Source organism: Bidens hawaiensis, unplaced genomic scaffold (assembly GCF_021521415.1).
Source record: "Bidens hawaiensis isolate Kalapana, Puna unplaced genomic scaffold, B.hawaiensis_p1.1 tig00038193_1, whole genome shotgun sequence".
Lineage (NCBI taxonomy): Eukaryota > Viridiplantae > Streptophyta > Magnoliopsida > Asterales > Asteraceae > Bidens > Bidens hawaiensis.
Window position 1 is genome coordinate 8,214 of NW_027505536.1, and position 15,992 is coordinate 24,205.

General features: G+C 34.6%; 1 protein-coding gene and 1 non-coding gene across 2 annotated transcripts; one reads left to right on the forward strand and one right to left on the reverse strand.

Moving 5' to 3' along the window:
* Positions 1 to 4,207: 4,207 nt before the first annotated feature.
* On the forward strand, positions 4,208 to 7,933 carry LOC143613798 (polygalacturonase At1g48100-like). Its single transcript, XM_077087415.1, has 7 exons — positions 4,208 to 4,459; positions 5,289 to 5,420; positions 5,500 to 5,661; positions 5,873 to 5,940; positions 6,242 to 6,381; positions 6,471 to 6,661; positions 7,538 to 7,933. Exons 1-7 carry the CDS (start codon positions 4,208 to 4,210, stop codon positions 7,931 to 7,933), a joined length of 1,341 nt encoding a protein of 446 aa, XP_076943530.1.
* Positions 7,934 to 8,981: 1,048 nt separating this feature from the next.
* TRNAS-UGA (transfer RNA serine (anticodon UGA)) lies at positions 8,982 to 9,063 on the reverse strand. The gene has a single exon. It is a non-coding gene; the product is annotated as a tRNA-Ser (tRNA).
* Between the last annotated feature and the right edge of the window lie 6,929 nt (positions 9,064 to 15,992).

Genomic DNA, 15,992 nt, shown 5'->3' on the forward strand with positions numbered 1-15,992 from the left:
CTAGATTGTTTGAAACTTCAGGATGGAATTGGTGGTTAAAACATGATTGATCACTATGTTCAAAACCACCAAGACCTCATGGAGAATCTACACAAAAGGTTCTAAACGCTCCTGACTTGCGGGGAGGTTACAGACCTATCCGCATCATCCCAGAGATCAAGCAGAACATTGGGAAATTCTGCGTGACATTGGGAAACCCGTGGGTAAGACTTCCCGCGGAAAACCATAAAACTAAACCCTTTTCAAAAACCCTTGCTTAAGTCCAAAAGTTCACCTCACTTTATTAAACATTCATGAGAAGAACATTGGACTGGGGGGACTTGAAGAGGTAGGTCCCAGCAGAGGTGGTTAGGACCCGCAAGACTCCCTTAAAAGGAGACGTCTGCGCAGTTGAACACGCAAGACTCCTTAAACGGACGTCTGCGCAGTTGAACCCGCAGACTTCACCATAGGGACGTCTGCGCCGCGACCTACCAAACCCGCGGGACCCACCACGCTCAGAGTTGTGACGACCTCACATGCGGTACGCAAGCTGGTCCCGCAGGAAATGCCTCCCTATGGTTTCCAAGTATCCGCCTGTTCCCGCAGGTGCGGATACCCGCCATTAGGGACTGGCCACCCGCGCAGCATGGCTACACGCATAAGGCTCAGACTCGTAATAATTCAGTAGTCACCTGAAGAAGGAATGAGCAAAGCCGGGAACATTCCCGCATAAAGGCGGGAGGGGGAAAACTCCCGCCTAAATGAGCCAGTCCGTATAATAATGGAGGATCTTTTGTGTGATACCTGACGAGGTATGGACAAAAGATCTGACCAACGATACGACAGCTCACTGACAGCAGCATGGCAGACAACACGCCACAGCACTGTGACCAATAGCCGCCGCCTGCTCACCAACTCCTGCCATACCACGTGCCTAGCCTGTAGTTGGTGGAAAAGGAAAAGTGAACAGCACGCCTGGTCACTGTCAGCCGCTGCCTATCCACCAATTACCAGCAGAGCACGTGTGTAGGCCACAGTTGGCAGAGTAGTAGGCCGGCTAAACCTCCTTGGAAACCCACCTTCGGCTATAAAAGACATCAAATGGTATTATCATTTCATCATCTAATATCTTGTATAATTTACCTGATAACTGCTCTAGTATTAATAATATACTTTTATATTCAAAGAGTAATATAGACTGATTCTCACGCCGGAGGGTGGTCACAAGGAGGAACCCCCCCCCCCCCTTTCTTAGTGACGAGCTCACGGTGTCTGTTTTGCAGGTTATCGGAAGAACCATCTTGCCGGAATTAACCCCTCGTGGGAAACGTCTATCTAACCCTCAGGTTACTCGTAATCTGTCGGGGTTCGACTGGTGTTTCTTCAGAAAGTTTACAAAACTTTTGCGAAGATGTTATTCAATTGTAAGAAAAAGAATCTTTGTGTCGATAGAACTCATGAGACATTAAACTTTTGTATCACACACATAAATGTAGACATGGGTTTTCAAAAGTGTTTGGTAGTTAGTAGAATCGATTGAACACATTGGGTATGGAGGGATTGCCCGACAGTGTAACGAGGTCAATATACGAGAGGCGACTGCCAATCTCATTATTATTGTTATTATTTAGTATTAGTAAAATTAATTTGAATTAATTAATTAAAAAATGGTTTCGGAACACATAAGATGAATTGTTAAATATATTTTTATGATTTTGGGTTTGAATGGCATGATAAAAAGACGTGATGTGAGGATAATGTGTAAGAGAAAGAGAATTGCAAGACAAAAGGATGAGACCAATTAGTTATTCATAACCAGTGTTCTAAAAATCCCGATTAGACACCGATTAATTTATGATTAATCTCTAGTTCCTACTTCACTAATTAATTTTGGGCTAGTCGGCTAATTAATCTGTCAACAGTCAAATCCGGCTAAAATCGGTACCAAAATCAACGGTTTCTGGCGAGATTCCAGCAAGAACCAACTGTTTCCAGCGAGATTCCGACCAAAATCAACGGTTTCTTGCGAGATTCTAGCAAGAACCAACTGTTTCCAGCGAGATTCCAGTCAATTTTCGGTCAAAATATGTTTGTGTATATATAAAACTGGAAATTACATATAAAAATATGTACTTGTATATATAAAACTGAAAATTATGCATTAAAATCCGATCCGATTAATCACAATTAATCCCGATTAATGTTAGTCCCCACCCCACCGTCCGACTACCGAGTAGCGATTTTTACAACACTGTCCATAAGAGGGGAAGGGACACTAGTGTGGGTAAGGTTTATGGGTTGTTTACCATATGGCTAACCCACCCCTAACTATGTGGGTAGTTTGCCAAATTACAATTTGTGGCAAAGGTTTACCATTAAACATATGACCTTTGGAGATTTTTGAAAAAATTAAAACACCATTAATACTCAATTTATTACATATAAATACCACTAACTCTTCACAATTTTTATTCACTCAATCATTTCATTATTTTTATTCACTCAACCTTCACCATTTCTATTCACTCAAACCCCAATGACAAATTTCTCAAACGATGATCTTGGGTGACAAACTAGATGTGTATACGCTAAGAAAGGAAGCAACGCTTCGAGATTTGGTGAATGCTAAAAAGCAATAAGTGGAGGATTCTAGAGCGTTGATTACGGAACAACTCGAGAGTGTAGCTAAAGGGATGTATGACATAGACTTTAAGACATATACTCAGCCACATGATCATCTAGAGGATGAGGTGAAGAAAAACGCTATAAATTGCAAACGAGAAATTGTGAAAAAATATAATTGATCGAAGAATCATCTTGTTTAGATGTTCGTGTTTTAATTTTTTTTTCTGGCTTTGATCGTCATATATTATTTTTCCGGTTTTCAATTATGTAATAATTTTAATTTTATTTAAATTTAATTGTTTTATTTATTTTTAAATTTTAACAAAAAACAAAAAAAAGTTTTAGAGTACTCGTGGGTAGGTGTTTCCAGTTATTTTTGGGTTTGTGGGTACTCAAGGGTAGAAATGAAATAACGGTGTATAATTGGCCGGTACATGGGTAATACCCATGAGTGCCCCTTCCTCTCTAAGAAAATAGTTTATAGCAAATTGTTATCCATTACACCAAGACTTAAGACTTGATAGCGTACCAGATGATCTTGATGTTAGCCGTTATTCAATTTATTTTCGTGCACTATATGCCGAATGCTTGACACGCTAATTAGAAGGAAATTAAAATCAACGTTACCGTGCAACAATAAGTAAGCATGACATCATATCAAAATCAATTTTACCATGGTGACTTTAGCATCACTAAATTTGCATAACCTACATACTACATATTGTAGCATGGTGATGTGAATTCGATTGGTTTTGATTACGTGCGCTATTGTATGGGAACTAAAACAAAAATAAAACGAAAAAAATTATAGAAATTGGGGTGGACCAATGGCGTGACGTCGGTCGGTAAAACTCGACCGTTATCCATCTCGGGCATTGAGGCGGTTGAGTTTGCGCTAATTCAGTCGGTTTCGTTATGCTCGTTACGGTACCGGAACTAAAATAACAAAAATTAGCATTCGGTCGGTTTCGTTACGGTATTGGAACTAAAACAAAACTCGGTGAGTCTAGCGAATTCGGTCGGGGTCTGTCACGTCCGGCACGGTATTGTAACTAAAACAAAATAATAAAAATAGAACAAAAACAAAATTCACATTCGGTAGGCTTTCGTTATGTTCATTACAGGTCGAAACTAAAACAAAACAAAAAAATACTACCAATAGAGTGTCGCAAATTGGCCCAATAGGGGCTTTACGGCACCAAACTTGTAAATTATTATATATAATAATATAGTAATTATAAATGATGATTTGAACTTATTTATAAAGACTGAGTTAATTTAAATTTTATTTGTTCTCCATTGTCAAATGAGTAAAATTTAAAAAACTTCTTAAAAAACTACACAAACTCTTAAATTCCTTTATTAAAGCTAGGTTATTATCTAAAGTTAAAGTATTATAACCACACTTTATTAATTAATAGAATAGGTATTTATTTGTAAGTTAAGAAAATAAATTCAAAAGGTGATGATTAGTCAAAAAAAAATTAATAAGATAATAATTACATGTATGGCACTAAGGACTAAAGCCTATATAACCACTTCAATCTTCAAGATTTGAGGCAACCCACCAACTGAATCCAATCCAAATTAAGTCAAAAACATGAACAACCAAAATATGAAGATTTGCATATTTGGCATGTTGACATTTGTGCTTGTGTGCTTTATGCAACATGAAGGTGTTGATGCAGCCAGAAAAATGCAACACCGTCGTGGCGCGAGGGTGATGAAAGAGACGTTCTACCCGACGTATGGTGAGACTATACCGAGTGCGTTACAGTACAGGAAAACTTCTACCATATTCAATGTATTAGCTTTTGGTGCAAAAGGCGACGGAACAACCGACGACACAAAGGTAACAGTACTATAGTACTATAGTATATGTAATGTACTTGTATAAAACATATGACCTTTATGCTTGTATAACATTTTTCATTTATCATGCTGGCCGTATGAGTTATGACCTTATATGGCCAGTATGATATGTGAAAAATATTATATACTGCGTGCGCATGCATAACCTGTCAGTGGTGTGTAAACAATATGCCAGTCCTGTGCGTATTGATTGACTGAATGAGAAATAATGTGTCCTAACTAGTGGCGGAGTCAGAAAGTTTTTTCTATGGGTTCGGGATTTTTTGGTGCTCGATCCTTTTCCGGCGTCAAAGTTTTCGGACCTGGATAGGTCGGGTCTGTCATTCGGCCAAATAAATAAAACGCAATATCGCTATAATAACAAAAGTACATTGTCATTGTTTTCGGGCCCGAATTGCGAAGGAGGCGATAGTTTGAACCTCGTCGATAGAAGAGACATTGGTCGGTTGCTGTTTTTGGCTTTTTTTTTTCTATTTAATTTTTATTTAGATATTATGTTTAATGTTAATTGGCCGGACTTATTAACCCATTCTGTTAATAATAATGTTTTTTTTTTATAATCTATATATCATATATGGGTTATTTTGTCCCACTTATACTCTTTGTTACTAATTTTTATAGTTTTTGAAAAACTTTTTATATTTTATAAAAATATATTCATTTCTACAAAATTATTTAACTCAATTTTTCGTAATCAATGGGTTCGAATGTTTTTTTTAAAAATGATACCGGGTTCGCTCACCGAAAAAGAATGGGTTCACTCGTTAAATCGTACCTATAGAAATTAATGATGAGTTTTGATCAAGCAGGCATTTGAAGCAGCATGGCTGGCTGCTTGTAAACTGGAGGCATCAACTATGGTTGTGCCAAAAGGTTCAGTCTTTTTAGTCAAACCCATATCATTCGCAGGACCCAACTGCGAACCAAACATCGTTTTTCAGGTGAGGTTTACGCCACCGAAACATGTAAGTAACTCATTTGCTCATGAGAGTTTGCTGCTTAAACTTGATGGTTTCGCAGTTAGATGGGAAGATCATAGCTCCAAAAAGATCTGGAAGCTGGGAGTCCGGGCTCCTTCAATGGCTTGAGTTCACAAAGCTAAACGGGATAACAATCCGTGGAACTGGTGTTATTGATGGGCAAGGCTCGGGATGGTGGAGCGAGTCGGGCACTAAACCAACAGTAAGAACTATACTCGGCATGATTTCAGTACGCAATGTTTATTCGTCTATTCTCAAATTCAAAAATAGTTACAAATGAACAAATTTTGTTTATATATATAATCTAACATTTGTAACTTATATTACCTACACATGACATGTGTAGGTAAATTAGTTTGATTGGGTTTTATAATAAACATCACCATAACAGCATAATATACATATATACACAGGCAGTCAGGTTTTACGGGAGTTCTGATGTGACAGTAATTGGCATAACGATTCAAAACACACCTCAAATATTAATACAAAGAAATATTTAGAAGGTAAAGTTACAATTAAAATTATAAATATTGTATATAAAGAAATATTTCGAGATTTATGAATTTTCAACAACATTTTATTTCCATATTATGTAATTTGTAAATTAGTCTATCATATGTTATATTTTTATATATGTTCAACATATTTATTTTGTATTTTCATTATGTTATTATTTAAAAAATTACCTAACCTAGTATACATATATGCATAGGCGGTCAGGTTTTACGGGAGTTTTGATGTGACAGTAACCGCATAACGATTCAAAACAGTCAGCAAACACACCTCAAGTTCGACAACTGCCAATCTGTTCAGGTTTTCGATATCACTATTTCGTCCCCGGGTGACAGCCCAAATACAGATGGAATTCACCTGCAAAACTCTCAAGATGTAACCATCCATAGCACCAAACTTGCGTGCGGTATATGCGACAATCCAGTGTTTTAATTTATATATTTGACATGACAAACATCCAGATATTGATATAACTAGTGTTGTTTAATTCGACAGGAGATGATTGCGTTTCTATACAAACAGGATCTTCGGGTGTAAACATACAAAATGTTGATTGTGGACCGGGCCATGGAATAAGCATTGGTAGCCTAGGCAAAGATAACACAAGAGCATGTGTTTCGAATATAACAGTACGCGATACTAAGATCCATGACACAATGACTGGAGTTAGAATAAAGACTTGGCAGGTAAACTTTTAGTTTTAAAGCCATATATAGTTTTAGGTATTATAGGTTAAGCCTTTGCCGCTGATGTTATTATAATTTAGTGCAAATCGATTGTTATCATTCTACCTATTATGTATCGATTGTTTATTGTTTATTAATATTTCAATATTATGACTAAAAGCAATTATAATCCAAAACACCCTAGGCATGTCATACTGAAGACGATAATGTCGGTCTTGTTTATTATGGTTGAACTTTGTTAAATTTTACTCTTTTTAGTTTTTAGGATGTTTTATCGGTTACTTTTTGTTTTGTTATTCATTTATTTACGTTACGAGTAAAGAAGAATATGCTACATTTAAATTTAGCAATGTAGTTTTTTTTTCTTAGGATACTCGAAACCCGATGAACCCAATCCGGAAAGACCCGAACCCGAATTACCCGAACAAGAAGAAACCGTGAGAGATTTGGGTTGGGTCTCGGGTCTGGATTTAAAACTTTGAAACCCGAATAACCCGACCCATAAAACCCGAAACCCGAAAAACTAACCCGAAGAAAACCCCTACTATGAAATATTGTTACAATACTATCAATAATTTACCTTTAATTAAAAGCGTCTTAGAAGGTTTGAAAGTCTTGATCTCAGCTCATCGTACACGTTTTAGTTTCAGCTCATTTAGACCATGCGTAGTGGGGCGTTATACAACTGGTTAAAATGGGCTCTAGGCGAGTTAAAATTGGTGGTTCGCCGCTAAGTGTTTTTCTTTAAAATATAATATTTAACGAATATATTATATATATTGTTACAAAATTATTATTAAAACATCAATCTTCTTATAAAGAAGCAACCAAATGATTAATTCATTTTTAACGTCTTTCTTTCGCAACCTATCGCAGGGTGGTTCGGGTTCAGTGCAAGGCGTGACATTTTCCAACATTCAAGTTTCAGAAGTCGAAACTCCAATCATAATCGATCAATACTACTGTGATGGGGGAAAATGCCAAAACAAGTCATCAGCAGTGTCTATTTCCGATATATCTTACCAGAACATACAAGGGACATATACTAGAAACCCTATTCGGTTTGCATGCAGCGAGAGCTCGCCATGTGATGTAAATCTAGACACAATTCAACTACAACCCGTACAACAAAACGACGATATGGACAAACCGTTTTGTTTGAATGCCTGTGGAGAACTTAAAACAAGCACTAACCCTCCAATAGATTGCTTGATGGCAGCCAAGCCATCCAAAAAACAATCTCAATACAGCTTTGATTCATGCCAAGATTGATGTTATTATGATATTATCTACTTGTAATGAGATAATGTATTCATGTGCATTAGATATATTTGAAACATAAATCTTGTTTTGCTTCTTTTTATAAGTTTAAACAATGACGTCTAAGAGCGGTTAGAGAGTGAAACGCAGGTTGTCGAGGTGGTCGAAGGGCGAACCCTCTCGAATCACGAACTTTGCTAATTGTCGTTAACAATATTAACGCCAAAATTCCAAAGATTTCCATCACACGCTATTGATGATTGACCTTTAGCGTGTTTTTTTTGTTCTATATGACTTTTCATAGTTGAGATTGTCTCGGATTTGAAAAGCATACCACATTTTTTGCGTCGACTGAGCCTTGAACTGCCAGACGTCTCGTACTAAAAAGTGTCACCAATTATGTTCATTTATTAGTTATAAAGAAATCTGTATATGTTTACAAACCGGTACAGAAGTTTCGCCTTCAGTACCGGTACCGTACTGAGCATTTTGGGTAGTCATGCAAACGAGCCGAGCCGAGTCTGAGCTCGACTAGGCTTGAGCTCGACTCGTTTAAATTACTCAGAGCTAGAGCACGAGCAGTTTACTATTTATCAATTAGTTTTATATAATTGTATTTTTTTATTATAATTTTATGTATAAAATAATATATATAATTTAATTATTTTAATTTATTTTTTCATAAAAATATATATATATTAATTAATAGTTATTAAATATATACTTTAAAAAAATTATATAAATGACATACTCGTTTAGGCTCGCGATACGGCTCAAGCTCGATAAGTGAAGCTCGGGCTCGGGCTCTTTATTAAACGAGTTTACTATTAGGCTCAAGCTCGGGTGCGGGCTTGATTAAGCTCTGCTCGATCGAGCTTTTTAACGAGTCGATCTCGAATTGCTCGGCTCGTTTGCACCCCTAATTTTGGGTACCGGTATCCATTTAGCAATTTTCGGTATCTGTGCTATTAAGTGTTAACTGGAGGGTTGGTTTGGTCTTTTGGATGTTCTATAAATTGGACAGACAAATGGAAATTATATAAAAGAAATTTTAAAAAATCGTCGACAGCAGGGTTCGAACCTGCGCGGGCGGAGCCCAACAGATTTCAAGTCTGTCTCCTTAACCACTCGGACATATCGACTCTTTTAGCCTGGATTCGATTCTAAGTCATAAAGTGATTCTTTTGTACGCCTTTGTGCACACAATTTATATTCGAACACACATTTCTGTCTATTGTATACGAGTACAAGATGTTAGGCCGTATTTTTCCATGAGGCTGGTTATTTTGCAACAAAGGTGTCTAAAAAAGCGTGTGATATCGGCCCCTCAATTAGATCAGGTCTGTCAATTTATGGCTCGAACTTGTTAACACGGCATGACGCGACACGAATTTTAACAGGCCATGTCATAAACAGGTCGACCTGTTTAATAAATGCTTAAATTCGTGTTCAAACATGTTAAAGACATGTTAACCTGTTAGTAACATGTGTATATTTTATTTAAAAAAAATAAATATATATACACTCCTAAAGTCTTAAACCTAAAGTCATACTAATAAACGATATTTTACTAGTGCCCGTCCGAAACCTATATATATTTTTTATGGATGTTATGATTTGCTTCTATGGTTTTTTGTTTCAAGTATGTGATGAATGTGTCAATCTTTTGTTTCAAGTATGTTATTGATTTGCTGTTTTTTGTTTCAAATATTTTATGGATTATCTATTAATTAATACCATTATGCTCGTTTCGAAACTTTTGGTTTCGTCACACATGTATTCATTGTATCTTTAAGCATGTCCATTGACAGGCCTTAACAGATTAACCTGCTACTAAATAGGTTCTTATTCGTGTTTGAAAAATATGACACGATCGGATTAGTTATCGTGTTGTATTTGTGTTTAGCACTACAGGTCATTGTGTCATGTCCGACATGTTATGACAGCCCTATTCACTGACAGCCCTTGAAAAATATGTCCGACATGTCACACCCCAACCTAAGGCAGAAATGCCGGGGCATGATCCGATTGCTCACAGCTCGAAGATACTATCATACATAAAAGGTGACAATATCTAATTAATTATTTTATTGAAAGAATACACACAATATTCAAATATAACAAACAAGTTAAATACATGTATGTACGTTCAAATAATGATTATCTTGTTTATATCCTAAGGTCTTGTCTAAGCGTCCAACTTCAATCTTCAATACAAGCAACCTGCATATGCGTAGAAAATGGAGTTTTGTCAACAAACATGTTGAGTGAGTTTATCACCAATTTTTGACACCAAAATAATGTTAATATAATAAATAAGCAAAATGTAATAAATGCGGTAATGAAATCAAACCATAAGCAAATAAGTTGTCGACTAAACCATTCCAAGCGAATCGGGCGCCGGTAAATCAACTTGAGCAAATAAATAGAGTAACACCGTTGCCAAGCGAATCGGGCGGTGGTACGTGAACCCTCTCCAAGGGGATATGTCAAGCGATTGCATACAAAGACAAATAAGCACATAACAAGTAGATTTGATTAATCACACACAATTACACGTTTGCTATTATATATATGTGTGTGTGTGTAGTACGATATAGGCATATGTCCCCAAAACGTTTTGAAAATTGAGTAAAATAAGGAAATGATAAATCTCATCTTAGATTAAAGGCAAGTGAATATAATTACGAATAAACGAGTAAGGTTTAAGCGAGTCATCCACTAACGCGTCAAACAAGATAATTAATCAGAACCTGAAACTTTGTGATACGAAACTATAAATAAAAACAAACTTAATGTCACTGGAATTAATCCAAACAGATGAGTAGAACTCTAGTTATGTTTGTTTTAAGATTTAAGCGAGCTGGTACTGACCAGAATCCGAACAGCGAGTCGGAAGTCGGGTTTTGGTCAGTAGCCTTAAAATTACATTACGAGAATAAAAATCTTCTAGACCGAATATTGAATCCGACCAGAATTATGAGAAAATGGATAGTCAAACTTGTTGACTACTTTGCTCTTTATCGGGTTTTAAAGCGATTGACCAGCCAACACCCTTCAACAACCAAAATTGATTGAGGTTATTGACTAGGGAATATGTATGAAAAATTCCTATGTTTACAACTTACCCATAAAGTGAAAGGATCGATGAGAAACGGAAGTCAAATGTCCATACGCATGCAAAGTCAAACGAACAAGCATTGTTTCTTCAACGTATAAGCAAAAACTGTAACACCCTGGCTAAAGTGGAAACGCCTGAGTGTGACGTACAGATTGCTCAAACACACGTGACACTATTAGGTGACCATAATAAAATTATTTCATTTAAATCTTCATGTAACACAAGTTTATCAAATAATACAAGTTGCAACAAATAAATAAACAAATGATAAGTTGTTCTTTGAATATCCTATAGGCATGCTATGTGTCTTCCAACTTTTATCCTCGTATCTTTACACCTTTAACATATGTATAAAATAAAGTCAGCTATGAACATAACTGGTGAGATTCCACAGTTTGATATAATACGTAAAAATCATACAATTCATGGACAAGTGATAAAGGAGCAAGTGATGTGCTAAAAGTAGTTTAATATTTATTTACTAAATTAACTAAAAATAAACACTAAGTAATACTCTAGACTCTCTAAAACTCGACTAAACTACTAACCGGCAAGTGAACCGATCGACTCTAGTAAAGCTAAGTAAGTCCGGATTTCGAACCCACGAGACACTCTAAATTACGTTTATTAGTTAATTAGACTCAACTACAAAACACGACTTATTAATTATATTTGTTTTGGGTGTTTTTATTTAAAATACTAATTTAATACTATAATTAAAAACTAATTAAGAAAACAAGTAATTTAAACAAAAGCAAGAGTTTATTATTTAAAATAAGATGATTATGAGAAAACTACATAGGCTAGAATCCCCTAAATTTTGGTATTTAATTAACCGGGAAAATATCTAGTTATGGACTGGGATCGTAAAATAGACACTTAAAAGAAAACTCGAACATGACCCCTGACCCTTTTCAAGAGACACCTATGGATTTCTAACAAGTTTTAACGCACGCCAGTATTAAAAATTAAGTTCCCTTACGGTCACCTAATTATTTATAATTTAGTTCCTTTATACGAAATCCTACCTTACAGCGTGGAAATCAAAGGCAATTCAAAATATTTAATTGATTTAATAGACAATAATAAATAATCAACCCTAGACGGACTCCTTACGAAGAACTAAATCTAGCAAGATTAAATAATAAAGATCTATTAATAACCTAGCACTTTATAGATTATAGGTTAGCAGCACACTTAGGTTTATTTGACAATATTATTCCTATGACCTTATCATGACAGCAATCATAAAATAATCAAAAACACGAAATAATTGACCAAATAATCCTATCATATGACAAACAATAATCAAGGAAACTATGGAATAAAACTCATCAAACAATCCTAAGTATTCATATGCATCAATTTAATAGACTTAAATCTTTTACTAAATCATAGAAACCATAACGTAAAATAAATCCCAAGTCAAATTAAAACATTAAAGTAGGTTCATCATAACCTAGGCAGTCTAAGGGTTTAGCCAACAACCATACTCAAGACCAAAGGAAAGTAAATAGGTTCAAATAATAATTTCATGACAAAAACAATAAATTCAACCCGAATAATAAGTATGTTTGGATGAATAGGTATTGAACCCGGACAAAAAGCTTCTTTCTCTTTCTTGAAAACTGCTTTGCGGCTGACCTCTGTTGCTTGATTCCCCTCTCTGCCTTTTTTCGTTTGTTCCACAGGAGATGGCTCTTCTATATATAAGATTTCCTCTAATATATGTAGCCGACCTTATGTTAATTGTCATAACCCTTTCTTGCGTCCAAAGTTAAAATCTAACTTTAAGCAGGCCCAATTTCATTTATTTGTTTACTTTGCTTTTGTGTTGCCAACGCCCAAAGTGGTTTAATTCAGCGGCCCACTTGATCCTTTTTAAATGTATTCAGCCAATTGTCAGTCTCTCTATTATTATTACTTCTAGAAATAGCTGCAATAAAACACACATATATCATGTATCATACGTACTCCTCAAAGCTTACCAACTAAAATGATTATTCAATGCAATATTTAATTCATTTAATTCTCTCACACTTGATATAATTAGCTTCTAGCCACTCCACAATTTGTAAACGAGACAGTGTATGTTGAAAAGATTAGAAATAATAAACATAGAATTGTTTGGAGATTCACTTGCTTGTATAAAGTTTAATATAAACTAAACACTTATATTAGCTTATTTTCTCATGAAACCTTTAAAATAAACATATGAGCCACTTAAGAATAATATTTAATAAGAACATGGCTTAAAAGAACTTAAAAGTGTAGAAAATATTTATATAATAATATGTATATTTTAGACCATATCAGCAAGTAAAGTCCTTTCCAGTTGGTATCAAGCAACGTATTCGGGTAATCGCGCAAGTAAGGTCCTTTCCAGTTGGTAACAACCAACGTACTCGGATAATGAGGCCATTTTCCACTAGATACAAATGGACCTGAGTGAAAGGGGGGCGTATGATCATACTTATTGAGGCTACCACGTGCAAGTAAATTCGAGCATGTAATCAAGTAACACACAAGTCCATATAGTGAATTGTAGTTTGTAATTGAAATCGTAATACTTGAATTTGTAATAGATACATATGCTACCCCAAAATATGAAAACGTTTAAAAAAGGGTTGTGAGAAACTCACCTCGAAATCGAAGGCAAACTTGTAATAAAGCCGTAAGCACAATAACAAAACCGAAGCAACCGAAAGTGCGTTAAAAAATCCGAAACGATTGAACTTCCCGAACTATAACTAAAAAAAAACGAAGTCTAAATAACGGGATTGAAAAGTTATAAATATTTGGTTAACGGGGTATTACATTTATTTTAATACATTTTATAGGATTTTAAGGCACTTTGATATAATATTGTTTTGAAAAGATTATTAAGTTAACGAAAAGGTAATTAGCGAAAGGTATTTTATAATATTGTTTTGAGCTTAACGAAATAAAGTTTAACGAATTATAAACTAACAAACGGATTATTAACGGTTTATATTATTTTGAAAATGAAAGTGTTAACGAATTATAAAGTTTGACGAACAAGAAATATATAAATTTTTACGAGTTATAAGCTAACGGATTTAAATTTAATAAACTCAAGTTCAACGACTTTACTTAACGTTTAGCGCATTAAAAAAATAATAAATTAAAGTGATTGACGAATAACTAATTTTAACGGGTTTGAAGGTCATGACATATTATTTTAATAACTAATATAATGAGGTTTTATGCTATTTCTTAGATACAGTTTGAACAACATAAACTTATTTTCATGAGTTATAAAGTTTAACAAAAAGTTAAATATTAATATAATATTAACCGGGTTTTTAACGAAAACTTAACGGAAATGAAAGTCGATTTTAAGGTGAAAAGTGATAAATATAAATTATAACTACTTTTATTTAAATTAAAATAATTCTATTTAATTTATTATTATTTTTAATAATTTTATGTTATTTAAATTAATTAATTTAATATACATAAATGATTTAAAAATTAAACATAAAAAGAGGTGCATAGACCCGGCGGCTCAAACACAAGTGAACTAACCAATAGACTAGTAGATGTTGTTGGTTTAAAGACAAGAATAAAGATATAAATATTAACATTATAACCCATCTTCTTCCCCATGAAACCCTAGAATCTAATTGCTTAGAATCAGCACATGTTCGTTCATTTTATGTTAGGGGTTATGATTGACGGGTTAACACGATTCAAAAACATATTTCAATTACCTCGTATGGTGCCAGATAAGGGACAAATAGTGGCTGCCGGAATCCGCGACTAAGAGGCGAAATTTGGAGGTTATAGAGAGTATAATATTACGAGCAGAGGTGATGAGCGAGTTTAGATGAATGCAAGGATCCTATTTATACTAAATATTGGAGCAGAGGACGATTTAAATGTCAATCTTAATTATGGCCGGTTTTCCATCGGAAATTACGGGATTTCTTTGACGATATCTGGTCGTTAGAATATAATTAATATGTTAATTAACGTTTAATATCGAAGACTAAATTCGTTATGAAGATTAACAAGTAAAATGGCATGTTTTACGGGATTAATTTGGGTCGTCGGATAAACGTCGCCGCCGCCGGACGGCGGCCGGTCTTTTGTGGACGGGAAACCGGGGGTGGGAGGTTGGGTTGGGTTAATTTTAATTAAATATATTATTTTAAATTAAAAGTTACACTTTAGCCCCTGATATTTATAGTTTCCTTTAAATTCAAATTAAAATATAACTTACAACTTGGACCTTAACTTTGAAATATGATTAAAATGAAAACGAAATTATTATACTTGGATACTTTACGAAATATATCTGTATAGTTTGCAACTTGTTTAAATTAATAAAATTCTAAACCTCGAGGTTTCAATAATCAATAAAAATGAGAAAGAACACGAATGAACAATAACTTCTATCCTCCTGAATATTATATTATTGATGAACGCCAAACTAAACTTGAGAATATATATAGATATATATATATATATATATATATATATATATATATATATATATACTTGAAAAAAAAATCCAAAAATTCGAAATGGGTCGGGTTTTCGGGTTTGAAAAGTAACAAATGTTACAAAAGCCGTAGGGTTTGGTTGGTCAGAGGTAGGTGACGGCTAAGGGGTCTCTCTAGGGTTAGGATACAGGTTTGTGGCAGAGAATTATGATGTGTTTATATAGAGATTACAAAAACGAACTATATTTAGTAAATTCACTCGTTTAGGAAACCGAATATGCATTTAATGATTAAATCAATGAAATAAGTTGTAGATTTCGATCATGATCAGTATTTTAGAGTACGGACTTGTAAATTTAGTTAATATCTTTTTCTTGGACCTTAATTCACTCGATTATGTCCTAAAATAAGCGATTTGGTTACTAAAAACAAATTAGGAAACAAAATAAGCTATTTAATGAGAAAATCTGGTACAATAACT

Excerpts from the sequence above, each read along its gene's own strand:
- LOC143613798 (XM_077087415.1), top strand. The coding sequence starts at position 4,208 with ATGAACAACCAAAATATGAAGATTTGCATATTTGGCATGTTGACATTT. Across the intron at positions 5,662-5,872 it reads AGTCGGGCACTAAACCAACA|GCAGTCAGGTTTTACGGGAG; the intron begins GTAAGAACTATA and ends ATATATACACAG. Across the intron at positions 6,382-6,470 it reads TAGCACCAAACTTGCGTGCG|GAGATGATTGCGTTTCTATA; the intron begins GTATATGCGACA and ends TTAATTCGACAG.